Here is a 21211-nt window from a genome sequence, read left to right on the forward strand (position 1 = left end):
CATCCCTGGTGGCGCAAGCCTTTAGTCCCAGGGCTCGGGAGGCAGAGACAGTGCATCTCTGTGAGTTCAAAGCCAGCCTGGTATACATAGCGAGTTCCAGGTCAGACAGGAAGGAAGGAAGGAAGGAAGGAAGGATGGAAGGTTCGGAGGGAGGGTGGAAGGAAAGGAGAAAAGAAAAAAAGAAACAGATCAGGAGGGAGAGACCTCATTTTTCTTGCTATACCTCCAAGAATATTTCTTCACTTTTGTAGTTAAAAATTAGGCCCATCCTGTGTCTGAGCTCTGCAACTCGACCTGGTCATAAAATAGAAAAATAAGAACAAGTGAACAACCCCGACCTGCAGTCCCAGGACACCTGCTGTGCTGTCGCTAGTGAATGCAGCTGCCTGCGGGTTTGAGCCGCACTTACAGCCGTCTTGGGATGCATGGAGCCAGCATGCTGCACATGTGCACACCAGGGAATGCCACGTGACATACGTTTGTTCTTGTGTGGGATGGAAGGCACTCGGTGACCAATGTCAGAACTTAGGCAGGACATGACAGGTGGGCCCTTCCCACATCCTACATGGCTCAGGGACAAGGGAGGAAGGAAGGAAGGACAGAAACACAGACAAAAAAGCTATGAGCAGGAGGGTGGTGCTCACTCTGCGGGAATGGCACCAGCTACAGAGGCTCAGAAGCTCAGTGTGCTTAGTATATACACATCCAGGGAAGTGCCCTGCAACAGAGCAGACTCAGGCTGCGGCCATCCCGGAGCAGGAACCTGGGACTGCTGGTTTCTGTGCGCCGTGGTCAACCATTCCTAAACACCTAGACCAGAGGAAGGAGTCACCGCGCTCTAACCCAGAGGAGGGCTTTGCCGGTTCCAATGGGCTTTAGTCTCTGGTGTCCTTGACATGCCCGTGTCAGCAGTGCACACTCACCCAGGGCCTCCTCACGCCCTGCCCACACACAGGCGTCAAAGATCTCATCACCTTCAGAGTCCCCGCGACATGCCTACCTGAATTACCCACTGCACACCTGACACCCTCACTGCCAGCTGGGCCTGAAGGTGACAGGTGTCACCTTCTCATGGATGTCGCCTGCTCCCATAGTGTAGTTAGCAGCCTTGTCTCAGCCGTCTTAGGCCACAGACAGTTCTATGCTACGTCATAAGCAGCCACCATTTTGAGTGTTGGGGTGACTAGCTTTAGTTAGCGGATGCGCAGGCTAGTCTGCAATTGTCTTGGGAATACGGTGACCAGTACGTAGCATTGACAGGGACGTGAAGAGTGCCCGCCTGCTATGATGTTTGATTAAAAACCCCTAACTCCCTGGCAAAGGAAGACAGGTCATGAGGTCAGCAGGGCGCACCTTGCTCTCCGAATGCGCTAACCATGGCTGGAGTGAGGGAGAAGACCTGGGGATGCCTTCAAGTCCAGCAGCAGCAATTACACAGCCCATTTCCTTCTTAGCGGAAATGGCGGCTTCAGAAAGATTCTGTCCCAAGCAGGGAGCCTAAGCAGCAATGGCGGGTATCGCTTCTGATGACCGCATGTCCCCACAGCCTCCCCAATGATGGACAGACACAGTATCCAGTCATGGCACACTCACTACGGGGCCATTTGTACTTCAGTGGCACCTTCTCTGAACCCATCCAGGCTTGCACCCCTAGGAGCCACAGGCATGTCTACATTCAGGACATTAAACGCTGTGGAGACATAGCCTTGTGCCCGTGGCCAGCACATGCATCTGGTGACCTTGTCTGAGGCCGACCCTAGAGGGAAGGGCTTCCCTCTGTAGCATCTGACCACTCAAGCCACCATCGCTCCATCACTGACGCTGGCCTGTCCCTCTGTGGAACGTGACAGGCGGGGCACAGGAGCACAGGAGACCCTGTGCAGTTTCCCATGTACCAGTCAGGTTCCTGTTCAGTCTCACCACACCTCAGAACTGGGCGGGGGCCAGTGGAGGAGGTGGGATCACATAGTGGGGACTAACTGGATGCTTTCTGAAGTCGGCCTCAGGCTGATAGACACCTGGGCGGCAGGAAGCGAGGAGCCCAAAGGACGGGAGAGAAGTAGCTGCTGAGGACAAAGCCTCTGCATTTCCCAAGTGCTCCTGGCTCAGCCCGGAGCTCTCCAAGTACCCATTATCTCACAGGAGACTGGTGGGTTTAGCAGAGAAGCAGCTGCTCCCACCTCGCCAATGTTAAATTCCTAGTGAGGATGACTACAGCCAGAGGATCTCAACCTCTCTCCCCTTCTCCCTCCCTCCCTTCCTCTTTTTAAAAGAATGGTGTCTCTTACACTTCTCAGATGGCCCATAGAAGCGATGTAACCCAGACTATAACCCGCGCCAACACAGACCATGACCGATGTCAGCCACATATGACTGCACACAGAGGCAACTGGGGGGCCCATGCCACACATGAATGCTTCTGGAAATCTGAGATGAGGTCCCTGCAAAGTGTGGGTGCCGGGCAGACCATAGCCCTGGGTGACTGATGGGTGCCGGAAAGGCCGTGGCCCTAGGTGACTCACCATCCTCCTGAGGATCCTCAGCAGAAGCTTCTGGTCTTTCGGGTCCTCCTTGGCCACCAGGAGATGGGCAAAGGTCGCCAGGTTTTCTGGAGACAGGCTGTCGGGGTTTTCGCCTCCATACAGCTGCACCAGGATGGACAGGCACTTGGACGAAGCCTCAGAGATCTCAGGGTCCTCACTGGGAAGCTGGAAGTGGGCAAGAGGGCTGCGTAAGTTCTACCGGGTGTGACCTGTTGCTCAAGTCCAGCCTACACTGCCTCCACAGTGGGAACCTGGAGTGAGGAGAACAGTGGTGGACATTCTAGTGACAGCACCATTTACACACACAGTGCTTTAATTAAGGCTGGTCACACCAGATCCAGGCACCTGTACTCCTTCCTACAATGCACAGAAGAGAGTGGCCATTGGAATAGACCTTGTATGTGTAGCCAACACACACATTCTAATGTATTTATAGTGTGCTGTGTCAACCACGCATTAACAGCCTTGATTTTCAGATGCCTCCTTCCTCATCCTCTTTGCTTTCTTTCTTGAGACGGGCTCTCACTGGGTAGCCCAGGCTGGCCTCAGCCTTCTGCATGCTGGGGTCACAGATGTGTAGCCCAGGCTGGCCTCAGCCTTCTGCATGCTGGGGTCACAGATGTGTAGCCCAGGCTGGCCTCAGCCTCTTACATGCTGGGGTCACAGATGTGTAGCCCAGGCTGGCCTCAGCCTTCCGCATGCTGGGGTCACAGATGTGTAGCCCAGGCTGGCCTCAGCCTCCTGCATGCTAGGTCACAGATGTGTAGCCCAGGTTAGCCTCAGCCTTCCGCATGCTGGGGTCACAGATGTGTAGCCCAGGCTGGCCTCAGCCTCCTGCATGCTAGGTCACAGATGTGTAGCCCAGGTTAGCCTCAGCCTTCTGCATGCTGGGGTCACAGATGTGTAGCCCAGGCTGGCCTCAGCCTTCTGCATGCTGGGGTCACAGATGTGTAGCCCAGGCTGGCCTCAGCCTTCTGCATGCTGGGGTCACAGATGTGTAGCCCAGGTTAGCCTCAGCCTCCTGCATGCTAGGTCACAGATGTGTAGCCCAGGTTAGCCTCAGCCTTCCGCATGCTGGGGTCACAGATGTGTAGCCCAGGCTGGCCTCAGCCTCCTGCATGCTAGGTCACAGATGTGTAGCCCAGGTTAGCCTCAGCCTTCTGCATGCTGGGGTCACAGATGTGTAGCCCAGGCTGGCCTCAGCCTTCCGCATGCTGGGGTCACAGATGTGTAGCCCAGGCTGGCCTCAGCCTTCCGCATGCTGGGGTCACAGATGTGTAGCCCAGGCTGGCCTCAGCCTTCTGCATGCTAGGTCACAGATGTGTAGCCCAGGTTAGCCTCAGCCTTCCGCATGCTGGGGTCACAGATGTGTAGCCCAGGCTGGCCTCAGCCTTCTGCATGCATGTTATTCCTTTAAGGGCATTATGAGCAGGCGCTTTGCTCACTGTCGTCTTTGCAAGCTCACTGTGGGAGGAGAAGCTGCTGCTTTTGTGGAGTGATTCTGTGTTCCAATATTTAGCTGATAACCTCTCTCTTTCCACCGCTGAGTAATATTCCACATGGCACATTCACCAGTGTTTACACCCATTAAAGAAAACACGACCTGTTGCTGACTTGAAGCTATGAAACTCCTGTGAATAGCTTTACAGGTTCTAAAAACAAACACCAGTGTTCACTCTCTGGGGAGCCCAGCGCAGCTGCCAGGCTGTGCACGGGGGACTCAGGGTTATCTTTAGGGAAACCATGTAAGTGGCTCTCAGCAGTAGCAGCGCTGCCACAGCTCCAGTGTGTGTGGTGTGGTCCAGCCTCATCTTCCTCACTTCATTGTTCCTTAAATATTCCTGGTACAGCTCCCTCTGTCTGGTTCTATATTTCCCAAGGATTTCCTCTCTGTGTGAACATGCCCTTCCTGTCAACTTCACAAAGTCTTTCACAGAAAAAATAAAATAATTTTGATGAAATTCAATGAATGGATTTTCTATTCCTAGGAACAGTGCTTTGGTATCAGATCTAAAGCTTCTTGGCCAGACCTTCAGTCCTAAAGATTTTGTCCAATATTTTTTTCTAAATTTATTATAGTTTTATATTTTATACTTAAATTTCACTTAACTTGGGGTTGACCTGCATATTAGATGTGAGGCTTAGAAAGAGGATTTTGTTTCTTCTGAGGCCTCTATCCCCACCCCACTGAACATCCTGTTGCTCCATCACTGTTCCTGAAAATACATAAGTTAAAAATAATCTGGGAGGTCAAACTCAGAGAAGCACAGGTAGGCTGCCTGCCTGCCAAACTCTTCTACTCTCTCACTATCTCAGAGTCCCAATACCCTATTCCCAATTCAACACCCTCCTAGTTGCCATGCCCCAGCCTACAAATGGAGTGGAGATTCCCCAATCTACCAGAGACCACACAGACTGCAAGAAGTCCAGGCCATATTGACCAGAGAGGAAACAGAAATCAAGGAGCAAAACACCCATTCAACAGAGTCAAATGCAGAAATTGGCACCTAGACCGATAACCACTCCAAACCCAGATGCTAAAGGCCAACATAGAACATAATCAAATCAACAGCAGCCATATGCAGTTACGTCACCAGCATAAAAACACAATCAACAGCAGCCATATGCAGTTATGTCACCAGCATAAAAACACAATCAACAGCAGCCATATGCAGTTACGTCACCAGCATAAAAACACAATCAACAGCAGCCATATGCAGTTATGTCACCAGCATAAAAACACAATCAACAGCAGCCATATGCAGTTATGTCACCAGCATAAAAACACAATCAACAGCAGCCATATGCAGTACGTCACCAGCAGAGTCCAGCCATTGTACTACAGTAAGCCCTGAATTTCCCAACAAAGGCAGAGCATAAGAAAAAGACCTTAAAGCCAACTTTATGAAGATGACAGAGGTCCTTAAAGAGAAAATGACTAAATCCCTTAAGGAAATCTAGGAAAATACAAAGAAAGTCAGAAGAAATGAAGGAAATGACTAAAACTATTTAAGACCTGAAAATGGAAGTAGAAACAATAAACACACACACACACACACACACACACACACACACACACACACACACGGATCCTGGAGATGGAAAGCCAAGGTAAGAGAACAGGAATGACAGATATAAGCATCACCAACAAAATACAAGAGATGGAAGAGAGAATCTTGGGCAGAGAAGATAATATAGAAGATAAACTGGTTGAAGACAATGTTAATCTAAGAAGTTCCTCACACAAAACATCCATAAAAATCTGGGACACTGTAAAAAGACCAAACCTACAAATAACAGGATGAAAGGAAGGAGAAGAATCCCAGTCCCAGTTCAAAGGCGCAGAAAAAAATATTTTTTAAAAATTTATTTATTTTATGTATATGAGCACTCTGTCTGCATGTACACCTGCATGCCAGAAAAGGGCATCAGATCCCAGTGTACATGGTTGTGAGACACCATGTGGTTGCTGGGAACTGAACTGCTGAGCCACTTCACCAGTCCCCCAGAAAATATTTTCAACAAAATCATAAAAGAAAATTCTCCTAACCTAAAGAAAGAGATGCCTATAAGCATACAAGAAGCCTACAGAACACCAAATAGATTGGACCAGGAAAGAAAGTAAACCCCAGTCCCTGCCACATAATAACCAAAACTGAATATTCAACAAAGAAAGAATACTAGAATCTGTAAGACAAAAAGAGTAAATAACATAAAAAGGCAGACTGAGTAAAATCACACCTGGCTTCTCAGCAGAGACTTTAAAAGCCAGCAGGGCAGACTCCAGCCCTGACCACCATACCCAGACTCCAGCCCTGACCACCATACCCAGACTCCAGCCCTGACCACCATACCCAGACTCCAGCCCTGACCACCATACCCAGACTCCAGCCCCTGACCACCATACCCAGACTCCACCATATACCCAGACTCCAGCCCTGACCACCATACCCGGACTCCAGGCCCTGACCACCATATCCCAGACCTCCGCCCTGACCACCATACCCAGACTCCAGCCCTGACCACCATACCCAGACTCCAGCCCTGACCACCATACCCAGCAACACTTTGAATCACGATAGATGGAGAAAACATGATATTCCACGACAAAGCCAAGTTTAAACGATATCTATTCACAAATCTATCCCTACAGAAGGTACTAGAAGGAAACTTTCAACCCAAGGAGGTTCACTATACCCAAGAAGATACAGGTAATAAGTAATCTCACAGTAGCAAAATCAAAGAACCACTGACACACACACACAGACACACATACAAACACACACACACACACACACAGAGACACACAGAGACACACAGACACACACACACACACACACACACACACACACACACACACACTACTACCACCAACAATAAAATAACAGGACTTAACAACCACCAGTCACTGTTACACCTGAATATCAATAGACTCAATTCCCTAGCTAGGAAGCCACACAGGCAGAATGTATGTGAAAAGAGGATCCATCCTCCACTGCATACAAAAAATACACCTCATTTTCCAAGAAAGACATATCAGAGTGAAGGACTGGAAAAAGATTTTCCAAGCAAATGGAGCTAAGAAACAAGCTGGTGTAGCTATTCCAATATCTAACAAAATAGACTGAAAAGTAAATCAAGAAACATGGGAAGGACACTTCATACTCAAAGGAAAAGTCCACCAAGATGATCTTTTTATTCTTAACATCTATGCCTGCAAACACGCGGGTACCCACGTTTGCAAAAAGAAACATCGCTAAAGCTTAAATCACACAGTGACTCCCACAGATTGATAATGGGAGACTTTGATACCCCGCGCGCAGCAGTGGACAGGCCACCTAGACAAAAGCTAAACACAGAAATACTGGAAGAATACGCCTTCTTCCTCTCAGCCCTTCAGGGAACTTTCCCCAACACTGACCGTATGTCACAAAGCAAGTCTCAACAGATACAATGCAATTGAAATGACCCCCTGCATCCTATCAGACCACCATAGGCTAAGCTGGGACTCGACAAGAACAGACTCAGCAGGAAGCTTATAACTCACGGAAACTGAACAACTCTCTACTGAGCAAACAGCTGGCTCGAGACAGAAAAAAGAACGAAATTAAAGACGCCCTAGAATTCAATGAGAATGAATGTACAACACACCCAAACTTACAGGACACCTGAAAAGCGGTGCTAAGAGGAAAGCTCACAGCACTACATAAGGAAACTGCAGAGCTCATACCTGTAACTTAACAGCGCACCTGAAAGCTCTAAAACAGACAAGCAAACATGCCAAGGGGAGTAGAAGGCAGGAGATAATAAAAATCAGGGATGTATTTTATAATAAAATAGAAACAAAGTGAACAATAGAGCGAATGGATGAAAAAGAGAGTTGGCTGTGTGAGGAGGTCAACAAGACAGACACACCCTTAGCCACACTAACTAAAAGATGGAGAGTATCCAAATTAACAAAATCAAAAAGGGAGACATAACAATAGACACTGAGGAAATCCAAAGAATTAGTAGGTCTTACTTCAGAAACCTATATTCCACAAAATTGGAGAACCTAAAGGAAATGGATAATTTTCTCAATAGATATATCACTTACCAAAGTTAAATCAAGGTCAGATAAACAATTTAAACAACCTCTAAGGAAATAAATGTAGTTAGTAAAAGTCTCCCTGCCCCCCCCCCCCCCAAAAAAAAAGCCCAGGGCCAGGTGGATTTAGTACAGAATTCTGCTTCCAAAGAGGAGGTAATGCCAATACTTCTCAAACTATTCCACAAAATAGAAACAGAAGGCTCACTACCAAATTCATTTTATGAGGCTATATTCACCCTGATACTCAAAACCACACAAAGATTCAACAAAGAAAGATAATTATAGACCAATTTCCTCATGAATGTAGATGAAAAAAAAAAAAAAACTCAATAAAATACTTGCAAACCAAATCCAAGAACACATCAAAAACATCATCTACCATGATCAAGTAGGCTTCATCCCAGGGATGCAGGGATGGTTCATCATAAGAAAAATTTGTCAACTTAATCCGCCATGTAAATAATCTGGAAGAAAAAAACCCCACACATGATCGTCTCATTAGATGCTTAAAAAGCCTCTCACAAAAATCCAACAACCCTTCATAATAAAAGTCCTAGAGAGATCAAGGATACAAGGCACAAACCTAAACACAATAAAAGCAACATATGGCAAGCCAAAAGCCAACATCAAATTAAACAGAGAGAAACTTGAAGCAACCCCACTAAAACCAGGTACAAGACAAAGCTGTCCACTCTCTCTGTATCTATTTGATATAGCACTTGAAGTCCAGCTAGAGCAAGAAGACAACTGAAGGAGATCAAGGAGGTACAAACTGGAAAAAAAGATGTCTAAGTATTGTTATTTGCAGATGATATGATAGCATACACAAGCGACTCCAAAAATCCCACCAGGAAACTTCTATAGCTGACAAATGCCTTTAGTGAAATGGCTAGATAGAAGATTAACTTACAAACAAACCAAAACACAGTAGTTCTCCTATATACAAACGACAAATGGGTTGGGAAAAAAATCAGGAAACAATACCTGTCACAACAGCCTCAAAAATCTATACTGGGGTAACTCTAACCAAGCAAGTGAAAGACTTGTATGACAAGAACTTCAAATCTTTGAAAAAAGAAATGGAAGAAAATACCAGAAGATGGAAAGAGCCCCCAGTGCTCATGGGGGATTGGTAGGATTAACATAGTAAAAATGGCCATCCTACCAGAAGCAATTTACAGATTCAAGGAAATCCCCATCAAAGTTCTAACACAATTCTTTACAGACCTTGAAAGAGCAGTACTCAGCTTCATGTGGAAAAACAAAACACGCAGCATCATAGCCAAACCATCCTGTACAATAAAGAACTTCTGGGGGTCTCACCTTCCTTGATCTCAAGCTGTACTAGAGAGCTATGGTTATAAAAAATGCATGGTATTGGCATAAAAACAGGTTCATCAATGGAATTGAATCAAAGACCCAAATGTAAATCCACACACCTATGGTCACCTATTTTTGATAAAGAAGCCAGAAACACACAATGGAAAAGGGAAAGCATTTCAACAAACGGAGCTGGTGTAACTGGATGCTGGCATGTGGAGGGATGCAAATAAATCCCCATCTATCACCCTCCTCAAAAGCCAAGTCCAAATGGACCAAAGACCTCAACACGAAGCCAGATGCACTCAACCTAGCTGGGATGGCTGCTTTCGTTGTGGCTTGACTATATCTGGAATGAACTACAATTCAGAAGTGGAGGCCACACCTGTGAGGTAGGATGGCATATGCCTTTAATGCAGATCTTGAGGCACACCTTAAATCTGGGCCACGCCTCCTGCTGGAGCCTGTAGAAGAGCAATGGAGGGAGGGATGGTTCCTTCACTCTTTGCCTGCCTGCTTGCCTTCTCCTTGCCAGCACATCCACTGGAGCCCACCTCTGTGGGATCCCAGCTCATACAGAAGACCAGCTGAGACACTGTGGGACTGAGCAACTACTAGCTTCCTGGAATTTCCATTGTTGGGCTGCAGCCTGTAAGTCATTCCAATAAATTACGTGTGTGTGTGTGTGTGTGTGTGTGTGTGTGTGTGTGTGTGTAGAATGGCTTTCAGTGCATTGGCACTGGAGACAAGAGACAACTTCCTGAACAGAACACTGATAGCACAGAGACTAAGCTCAAGAATTAATAAATGGGACCTCATGAAGACGGAAAAGCTTCTGTAAAGCTAAGGACACCATCAGTAGGACAGATGGCAGCCAAATGAAAGGGAAAAGATTTTCACCAACTCTACATCCGATAGAGAGCTAACTAATATCCAAAATATATAAAGAACTCAATAAACTAGACATCAACAAACCAAATAACCCCATTAAAAATGGGGTACATACATATCTAAAACAGAATTCTCACCAGAGGAATCTCTAATGGCTGAGAAGCACTTACAGAAATGTCCAAAATCCTTAACCATCAGGGAAATACAAATCAAAACTCAGATTCTACCTTACACCTGGCAGAATCTAAGCTCAGTAACACAGGTGACAGCACACGCTGGCAAGGAGGTGGAGCAATGGGGCACTCCCCCACTGCTGGTGGGACTGGAAATGTGTAGCCATTATGCAAACCAACATGGAGATTCCCCAGCAAGTTGGGAATGGATCTACCTCAAGACTTAACTACGCCACTCTTGGCCATATACCCAAAGGACACCCATCCTACCACAAGGACACTTGCTTAACCATGCTCACAGCAGCTGTATTCATAACAGCCAGAAACTAGAAACAACATAGATGCCCCTCACCTGAAGTGGAGGAGAAAATGTGGTACACTTACACAGTGGCACTAACTAATAAGGTACAGTGCCTTATCACTCAGCTGGTACAAAAAGTGACATGAAACTTGCAGGCAAATGGCTGAAACTAGAAAGAACCATCCTGACTGAGGTAACCAGACCCAAAAAGCCAAACATGCCACGTAGTCACTTATAAGTGGACATAGCTATCCACCTATTGGACAATACTACAGTCCACAGACTCAGAGAGGCTAATGAGCAAGGAGGGCTCAGAGGGTGGGGGTGTGTTACCTCCCTGGGAAAGGGAGATGGGGTAGGTTTATGGGTGGGCTTGGGGGTGGGGTGGGGTAGGAACAGGAGGTTCAGGCATTGGAGAGGGGGTGAAGGGAGAGATGGCTGGAATTGGGGGCACTTAGGGAGTTATGCATAACTAGTGCTCCCTGAAATCTATGAGAGTGACCCTAACAAAGTCTCCTAGTAATTGAGGGATGCAGAGCCCGCACTGGCCACCTTGTATAGCCAGGCAAGGCTCTATGCTCTACAAAATCTCTGACTGCAATTTGTCCTGTCTGCAGGATGTGCTGGGGTAAAGGTGGGAGTGGCCAACCAATGACTGGTCTAACGACGTGATGTCCATGCCACAAGAGGGAGCCCATACACTACATGGATGACCAGGAAGCAGAGGCCGGTCAGCCCAGAGACCCAGAATAAAAAAAAAAAAAAAGTCAAAGAAAGGATTCCAGTGATATTTACTGTACTGGGCTAGATTGGAGCCTAGCCCAGTTATCATGAGACAGGCATTGTCCAGCAGCTGAGAGGAGCAGATGGCAGAGATCCCACGGCCGAACACTAGGCAAAGTCAGGGGAACACTGAAGAGGAGGGGGAGGAAGCCTTCTAGGAGCCAGAGGGTTCTGGACACCAGGAGAACACAAACCTCAGCATCAACTAAGCAGGGCTCCTAGGGGCTCAGAGAGACGGAAGCGACAATCACAGAGTCCCCGTGGGACTGCGCTAGCTCCTCTGCATATACAAATAGCTTGGTGTTCTTGTGGGACCCCTAACAGTGGGAGGGGGGATACCTTGACTCTTTGCCTGCTCTTGGGGCCTATTCCTCCTGCTGGGTGGCCTTGACGCCAGGAGGTGTGTGTCTAGTCTTCTTATACCTTGTTATGCCATGATCGGTTGATATTCCTGGAGGCCTGCTCTTTTCTCTCTTTCTCTCTCTTTTTTCTCCCTAAAGGGAACCTGAGGAGGAGTGGATCTGGGGGAGAGGCGGGGTGGGAGGACTGCGAGGAGTGGAGGTAGGGACTATAATGTATATAAAGATTAAACAAACAAACACACAAATCTGGAAGGGCAGAGCCAGAGCCAGGGTTCAAAGGCTAAGCGCACTTACTGCTCCTGCAGAGGACCCAGTTTGCTTTCTAGCACCCGCACCTGTAACAGGTGTGGCTCCCGCCACCTGCAGCTCCAGCCCTGGAGATCCAGTGACTCTGGCTTCCGTGGGCCCCTACGTACATGCATACACACCCACACACAGACACGCACATGTACAGATAATTGTAAGATGTAAATCTTTGTAAAACTCATCTGGACCTGTTCACGTGGCCAACTTTCTGCATTCTCTATTCAGCCGGGTCCATCCAGGGATCCAGCCCACCGCCAGCCACACACTGCCCCCTTCACACACCAGGGAGAATGGCCCCGCCACGGCGTGTGTGGCCTCTTCCTGCACCAGGGAGAACGGCCCCGCCACGGCGGTCTCCTCTTTCAATGCCACTTCCACTGTTTTAGGGTAACTGCTTGCCTGCCTCCAGAAGCCACTGACTTCCTTCAGGAACCGCGTGCTGCCTGTGCGCCTCGCGGGTAGAGCAAATGTTTTTACTGTGGTGACTCTCATGTGACGTGACTCTCGGTCCGTTTACGCCATTTGTCGTCTCCTGCCCGCAGAGTTCTGCAGTGCTCTGGACATGCCCTGCTGCGTGCTATGCTTCATTCTCTTTGGAGCACTTTTACATAGCATTATATTGTTAAATTTAAGTTTCTGCACATTCATTGTTAGTTTATATAGGATTTTTTTAAACATGAATTTTCAGGTATAATTAGCACAAAAGATTTGTGGCTACGAGTTGCGATGGGTTTGACCATTTCTTCTTTATTGTGCCTGCGTGGCCTGACTGGACTCTGAGCTCGGTCAGCACAGTCACCTCCACGCAGGGCTGGCCTCCTGAGCGCGCACTGGGCGTGTACGTCTCTTCTCTCCCCTCCTGCACCTCATCACCGGAGAGTGGCCGCGGACACAGGACCCTGTCCGAATCTTAGAGAAATGGGGTTGAGCCGCCCGCTACTAACTACGCTGTTGGCTGCAGAGTTTTCATTGGCATTTTATCAGCCTGAGAGAGCCTCCCACCTAATCCTAGTTTGATGAGAATTTTTATCAGAAACTAATGTGAGACTCTGTCAGCTGCTTTTTCTGTGTAGACTCATGGCACATCCCACTTCTTCATGACACCCTGTACGTGGTACGATATAGCAACCGGCATTTGCTGAACAAACCTCACACATCTGGAGGGAATCCCACTGTGTCCTGCTGCAAGCAAGTGTGCTCAACTCAGGAACACTACAGAGGGCTGAGAGTCTACGGTCACGAGATATACCGGTCTGTGGCCTGGTGAGTGGTGGGCTGTGTGTGTGTGTGTGTGTGTGTGTGTGTGTGTGTGTGCATAGTACGTGTGTGTGTGTGTACATACGTGTGTGTGTATGTGTGTGTGTGCGCGTACGTACGTGTGTGTATGTGTGTGTGTGTGTGCGCGTATGTATGTGTGTGTGTGTGCATAGTACGTGTGTGTATGTGTGTGTGTGTACATATGTACGTGTGTGTGTGTTTTGGTGGTTTGCTTTTCTGATCTCTTTTTGATGCCAACAGCAGACTGACCCCATCCTCAGTAAACGTGTTGGGAAATAACTTCTCCCCTTTTATTTTCTGCAAGGAATCCTGTAAAACTGTTGCTCACTCTTCTCTGCTTGGTAGACTATTCTGGTGAAATTATCTATGTTGAGAGAAATTAGAAATTTAACTTCTTTAATGGTTCTAGAACAATTCAATGTTCATCTTGGTTGAAGTTGTCTCGTTATGAAAGAATGGGTCAATTTCTTCATGCTGCTGAGAGCACCCCAGGCTGCTCTCAGGGCTGTGCTCAGGCCTCCCAGTCCATCCCACGTCAGTTATTTCTGTGTCTCTAATCTTTGTTGGTTTCTTGTCAGCTTTCAATGTTTCCTCCTAAGAGTTTTTATTTTATTTTATTTTATTGTTCTTTCTCTTTTTAACTGCTTTGAGTTAATTTTAAGCTTATTTCCTAAAGTAGCACATACGGTTTTGTTGTGGCATTTTCATACATACATATTATTGTATTTTGCTCTTATTCATCATCCTCCCCTGCCTGCGGTCTCACCCGCCCCTCACCTCCCCACCCCCCACTCTGCCTTAGGATCCTCCTTCTTACCCTCAGGTAGTTTTATTTCCTCCCTCCCTTCCTTCTCCTGTTAATTTTTGTTTGCTTGGCAGCACTGGAGACTGAGCCCTGAACGTTTGGCAGCTGATGCCCTGCTGACTCTGCATAGCGTCCTCACTGTGTAACCCCAGCCTGCCGTAACCCCAGGCCAACCTCAACCACATCCTCTGCCTTGGCCTCCCAAGAGCGTGGTCATACACTGAGCCACCATGCCTGCTGGGCTTCTCCTTTTTTATAATTTAAGTTTTTGGTATTATAACTTTTTCTTTAAATGATGCTTTCAAGTACATCCTACAAATTTTGATATGTCTTCATTCTAGCTCAGTTCTATGTATTATGACTCCCTTTGAGACTTCATCTTTGACCTGTGAATTATTTTAAGTGCATTTGCATTTTAGATGTTATTTTTTTTTTTCCTGTTATCTTTTATTGCTGACTTCTAGCCTGCCTCCATTATTGCCAGGGTAAAGACTCTAGGAGAAAGGCTTGGTCTGGCTCACAGCTCAGGGGCACAATCTGTCAGAGCACCGGAGCCTGAAGCAGCTGTTCACAAACACTCCCAATCTGGAGGCAGAGAGAGATGCACGCAGCCGCTCAGCTCCCTCCTCCATTTACACAGCCCAGGATCCCAGCCAGGGAGTGGCACCACCCACACGGGGCAGTCTCCCCATCCCCCTTAATGTAACCTTAATGGCCCTACAGGCATGTGCGGAGATGCATCTCCCAAGTGCTGCCGGGTCCATCACCTTGACAACTGACACCTACTATTGCAAATGGCTGATTCTTTGTAGAAACTTCGCTGGTTTATCATCGTTCACTGCCTCCTAACTTCATAGATTCAACCACACCCAGTTACATTTGAACATAAGATAAACATGGTTATGATTATACTTCAAGTACGCCCATTTGGCATCCTGTTTCCCTCAGTCAACCTAGCTCCTTGGAAGCGTTCTTACCGGCCCCCTTGAATACTTTGTGCAAATATGAGATATAAGCAGATACACACATGCAGCCTCGATGCAATTCTAAAGAAACACACACTTGAATTTTAAGAACTGTTTTAAAGTAATTTAAAACCACAGTTGTGGTGTGCTACGTTTCTCCTTAATCAGCACATCCAACAAAATATATTTCAAAAATCTTTCTCATTGTGTATTCTGCTTTTAAAACATTACCTACCGCGGTGCTTTGTCAAAAAAAATTATTTGGGGATACTTAGTTCCAGAGGGAAAAAGACATGAACAAAGAAATAACAAAAATAACCACTTTGTTGCAGTGTTTCCTGTCCCTTTGATGTTGCTAACGGCGCCTGGAGACAGATTTCTTTTACAGGGTTCCACTCAAGGGTGCCAATCCTGCGGCCGGCTTCCGTACCGCACACCTCCCCACCCAGCAGCACAGAGCACCACTAAGCAGGATAGTGGTGGGAGCCCACAACCCACGATGCTGCTCCGTCTCCGCAGAGTGAGGGGTGCCTCTGGGCACCCACCCCAGCACATCCTAGCCTTAGATATGAGGATTTAGAGGGACAACGACCTGCCACTCCCTTTACTGATGTGAGTCTAAGTCTACACACCACAGCCTTAGAAAGCATCCCAGAGGCGAGTGGGAAGGCGCAGGTGGTGCACAGATGGGTCCTGACTTGCCCTGAGCAGATCCACACCGCCCGCCTTTCAGAGTTGGAGCAGACTGCAGAATGCTGGGAGACACAACCCCATTGAAAGGTCCTTAACACAGAAGGGTGGAAGCTTCAGAGATGAGTGTGTCAACAGTCATTTTGAAGATCAAACATTAACTCATAACATTTAATAATAGCAAGTTTTCACATAAAAACCTGGATTTACCGGGTTTTTTCCCCCCCACTTTAGAAGTATTTGTCGAAATCCTCAGCTCCAGCTCCACAGTGAACTCTCCAGTCCTAGGGCCCACTGCCCTCTCCTCTGGGTGACATACTCTACTAAGCTGCCTGTCAACTGATTTGTCAACTGCTACCCCTTCTCAAAATGACTGCTGGCTTCTATTAGTCCTTCGAACACTTCACAGAAATACACCTGCAGTAGAGCACTCACTGGCTCCGCCCAGGCTTACAACAGCACAAGAAGAGAAAGAGGAGGTGGCAGAGCTTAGTCCTGTAGTCCTCAGGAGCACAGCCTGGAGAAGAAGTGAGGCATGCTGGAAGGAACAGGAAGGACAGAGTCCTAACAGGGAAGCAGAAAGAGGAGAAAGTGCAATTTGCTCACAGCCCTAAAACTCATTACCAGGAAGAAAGGATGGGAAGAAAGGGACCGGATTTGTCCAGATGTGGCAGCCTTCGAGCCTTGCAGACACAGTAAGGACAGAGAAAGACAAGTATCCCCGGAAGGAGCAGTGAGGACTGGACAGGCCAGGATCCTCCGACCAACTGACCACACACTGAGCACCCATGTGAGGGGGACACAGCTCTAGAGTGTGGGGCTCCTGCCTGAAGTTGAGCAAGCGGGGTGGTGGTTCATCTGAAACAGACTTCTGGGCCTGCCTGTGAGGGCGTTTCCAGGGGGGCTGCACCCTGCAGGTGGGCAGCACAGTCCCCTAGGCTGTTTCTGGGTGAACAAAAGGGCCTCCATCACCATCTGACTGTGGGCACAGTGTGACCAGCTGCCTCCCATACCTGTGACTGTGTCCTTCCCTGTCATGACTCTACCCTCAAACTGTGAACCAAAATAACTGAACTGTCATAGTGTCGTAATTATTGTCAGGAGGGTCCCAGTGTTGAGGGCACAGGGTGCATGAGGCACGGGGCTGTTAGAATGGGCACATGATGTCACACCAGGCAGCTGCCGCAGCACCGTCAGCCAAGGCTCTGAACAGCTGGCCAGAGAGTGAGGCAGGAGCCACATGGATGCTGGAAGAAACACTTTCAAGGTTTCCACACCAAGATCAAAAGCTCATGATGTCACTTTGGAACACACCCAAACTAGGAAGAATAAAGAAGAAATGGAAAAATCTGGAAATTCCTTCCTTCCCGAATCTGGGTGGCAACTTGTGTTTGTAGTGCAAGTCTTTCAAACTTTAATAAAAATGTTATGGGAAAAGAAAAAACAAAAAAACAAAAAAGACATGGCGGTATGCTTGGTGCTTCTCAGGATCTGAGAGGAGGCATCATGGCTGGGCTGAGTGTGCCATGAGGAGAGGCCAGAGGATGCAGGCGGGAGCAAGGCAAGGCACGTAGGGGTCCACAGGTGATTCAGGTGTTGCTATTTGGGTAGTATTATTTGTGCAACGGGTATACATACATAATTCATCGGGCTCTCAGCAAGAGTCCCAAACTGGAGCCTCTCACCATGCAGGCCTGAGGGGCGTAGCTCCAGATGGCTAGCGGACTTCAGCGTCACCCCTTGAAGTATGGAAACCTGTCGTCCTTAGTGAGTCCTCACCAGCATGTCACTACCACAGCAGGAGTCAGGAATGCGTTGCTCTGGGGACTTCCTGGTTTACCCTTAGCTCTGGATTCTTAGGGAAGAATGTGACGGAATGGGGTCTGGGGAATGACACACGACACAACACAGCACATACACACAACCCTGGCGGTGTGGTCCTTACAATGCAGCGTTGGAGCAGTGTCTATGAGGCCTCGGGTGCTGGGACACATAGGAAAGTGTCCCCAGCCTCACCCACAGGCTGCAGGAGCTATGTGTCAGAGGAGAGGGTGCCTACCGGACATGCACAGACAAACATGCAGGCAAACCACCCACAGATATAAGACAGATTAAAAATATGGGGTTCTGTTTTGCTCTTTTAAAGAGAATTAAGATTGGCTAGTGAGCCAGTCAGCATCAACTATTTCCACAAAATGCTAACTCATGCTCACGGGCTGGAGTTTCTCTTGGCCTCTTGAGTTAAACCTTGGGTCCCTGTTGATGCTGGTCTTTCAACACTCTGTCTAGTTAGATGTTCTTTTAAAATATTTCTTATCGTAAGTGAAAATGCCTGTCAGCTGTGAGATGTTTCCAAGTAGATTCTGACACTCACTATCACTTTACGAAAATCAGCTGGGACTCTTTCCACGGCTTTACAGTCCGGATCATCAGATTAACACAGGGGTCGTTTGTTTATTTAGTATCTAGGATTCATTTGTAAACCACACGGCAACATTTCTACATCATCACTTAAGATGCAGAGTGTGGTGGGTGAGTCGGGGAATCCTGACCTGATCACTTCCCCCTGGCGGGACTGCCTTGCCAGGCCACAGGGGCTGAGGACCTGCTGGGTCCTGATGCAACTTGGTGAGCTGGGGTGGGTGGGAAGGGGGCTCCCCTTTTCTGAGAAATAGGGAGGGAGGGTGGAGAGAGAGGGAGGGAAGATGGGAGTGGGAGGAGAGGAGGGATGGAGGCTACTAACCAGGATGTACAGTGAATAAATTAATAATAACAATAAAACAACAATAATAATAAGCAGCAAAGTGCCCCACTGGATTGGCCCCCGAGGGCTCCTGTGTTGAGCACTTAGTCCCCAGTAGGTGGTGCTATTCCTGGTACATGTGCCTGTAGGGCTGAGCTACACCAAGCAGTGGGAGCAGTTCTTAGGGTCTATGCTATTTTCTCAACTCACAATCACCCTGTCTGCCCTCTTGATGTCTCACATGATTTCCTTCTTAGAAATCACCTTCCCAAGGTGTCTTAGGACAGAAAATAGTCGTGTTTTCTGCGACTGGGGAGTGGGAAGGCAGGAAGCAGCCAGAGCAGCTGTGGTTTTGACAAGTAAACACTAGAATTTTCTTAGTCACAACCACTGATGGTGGCCCTTGAGAGGACTCTGTGGAAACACACATGTCCCAAGCCCCGTGATCTGCACTCGATCCCCAGGACGGAGTAGGAGAGCATCAACTCCACAGAGCAGCCCTCTGGCCTCCAAATGTGCACGGCTGGAGTTTGATATTTACTTACTTTGATGCCAAGTTTGGTAATTTATAGTTTTCTATTAAGATCATCTATTTTTTTTCACATTATCAAATTTAATGCCTTGAAGCTTGTATATTTTGAGTTTGTGTGGCTCCTTCCTAATGCTACAGCCCAAAAATTCCAAATTGAAGTTTTCTGAGCTGAATTTCACCCATAAATAACAATGCTAAGAAGACTCAGAAGCCGCAGTCATGGGGGGAGGATGGAGAATTGGGGGCACTGTGCATTTTGATCAGAGCCTGGATCTACCAGGAAGCCCTGGCCTGAAGGACGTTACGATGGGCGCTCAGAACAGCACTGGCTGCAAGCGACCCGAACAGCTGCTGGCCAGAGTGTCTGAAGTTCACACTGATGGCCTTCAGTCAGTCAGTAAAAAGAACAGACAGTGAAGGAGCCCATGATACTGAAGAAAATACAGAGAACAGTGTGCCCATGTCCATGACATAGGCGGTAGTGATTGCAAGGAAGAGAGACAGAGCAATGTCACAGTCCAAATGCCACATGTTTGTGTGTGTGTGTGTGTGTGTGTGTGTGTGTGTGTGTGTGTGTGTGTAGGGGGTGTGGGGTATGTGGGGATGCAGGGGGTGTGGGGATGTAGGGGGTGTGGGGTATGTGGGGGGTGTCGGTGTGTGTGGGGATATAGGGACTTTGGGGTATGTGGGGGTATATAGGGGTGTAGGGGTGTGGGGGGATGTAGGGGGTGTGGGATATGTGGGGGGTGTCGGTGTGTGGGTGGGTAATTTTACTGATTATCTTACGATGGCTCATCACTCCTTTTACAATTAAAATTCCTATCCCTAAAATTTAAAAACAGAGAGGGAAATTGCGCACACAGATACACAGAGAAATGGCCTCCAGGTGACATGTTACATGTGAAGCCTGCCAGTGGCAGGGGCTTGGGGCATTGCTAACAGCTTCCAGAAGACTCAGTGTGTTAGACCACCAGAAAAGGGACAAAAACCACAGAAATGCTAGGACCTGTTGCTGTAAGGGTGCAGAGTGCACGGTGGGACTACCGAGTCTAGAAGCTAAGGTGACTGCTGACGGGGCCTGGGCGATGATGGCTCAGTGGTCACAGTGTATGGACACAGCATGAGGACAGGAGTGCAGGTCCCAGATCCCACGTGAAAGCCACCTGCAACCCCAGCAAGTGGGAGGCAGGAGACGCAGATCCTCAGAGTGAGACAGCACTCTGGTGTCTGTTCAATGAGGGACCCTGCTCCAGTGAGGACGACACCTGATGCTGACCTTGGGCTTCCATGTGCTCACACATGTACACCCAAACCTAACACACACACACCTAGCACATGCACACCCGCACCTAACACACGCACACCCGCACCTAACACTCATGCCCCTCAACACTTGAGCATGCATGTATACATACATGCACACACACACACAAGCACACACACACACACACACACACACACTGCCTGTTGACTGAATCAAAGATTGTGAAAATTCTCTCTGGCATTAAATTAATTCCTTTCTGAAGAGTTCAGCTCTGATGAATACAGTTATGAGGTAGAAGATTTGCCTTCAAAGAAAATAAGAGAAATGCGGTTTTTCCGAGTGTGATTTCCAAGAAGACAATGTCTGTCCCTCAATAACACCACGAGACCAATACTACAAAAACTGCTCCCTAACACTGAAACGACCAGGTGACTTACAACAGAACAAGTCTGTGCAAAGCTTTTGAAGCACAGTTGAGTTTTACTGCCTGGACGCTTAGCGTGAATTCTTTAAGACACAGCTGAAGCTCCGAGAGGAGGCAGCTCATTTATCCAGACTGAATGAAATAAGACTGTGTTCACCTACAGTCCGGGCCTGAAGGACTCTGAGGGCCCAGGAGCATCTCTGCAGTGAGGCAGGCGTGCTCTGAGGACCCTTGTGACTGC

The 21211-nt window shown here is 47.9% G+C and overlaps 1 protein-coding gene across 1 annotated transcript in view; it reads right to left on the reverse strand.

The window, feature by feature from the left end:
• Positions 1 to 21211, reverse strand: part of Ulk4 (unc-51 like kinase 4) — a 280600-nt gene that overhangs the window by 75065 nt on the left and 184324 nt on the right. The window contains exon 34 of the mRNA XM_051140405.1: positions 2523 to 2708. Coding sequence (XP_050996362.1) covers positions 2523 to 2708 — 186 coding nt within the window. The remainder of the gene's footprint in view (positions 1 to 2522; positions 2709 to 21211) is intronic.

Source organism: Acomys russatus, chromosome 32 (assembly GCF_903995435.1).
Source record: "Acomys russatus chromosome 32, mAcoRus1.1, whole genome shotgun sequence".
Classification (NCBI taxonomy): Eukaryota; Metazoa; Chordata; class Mammalia; order Rodentia; family Muridae; genus Acomys; species Acomys russatus.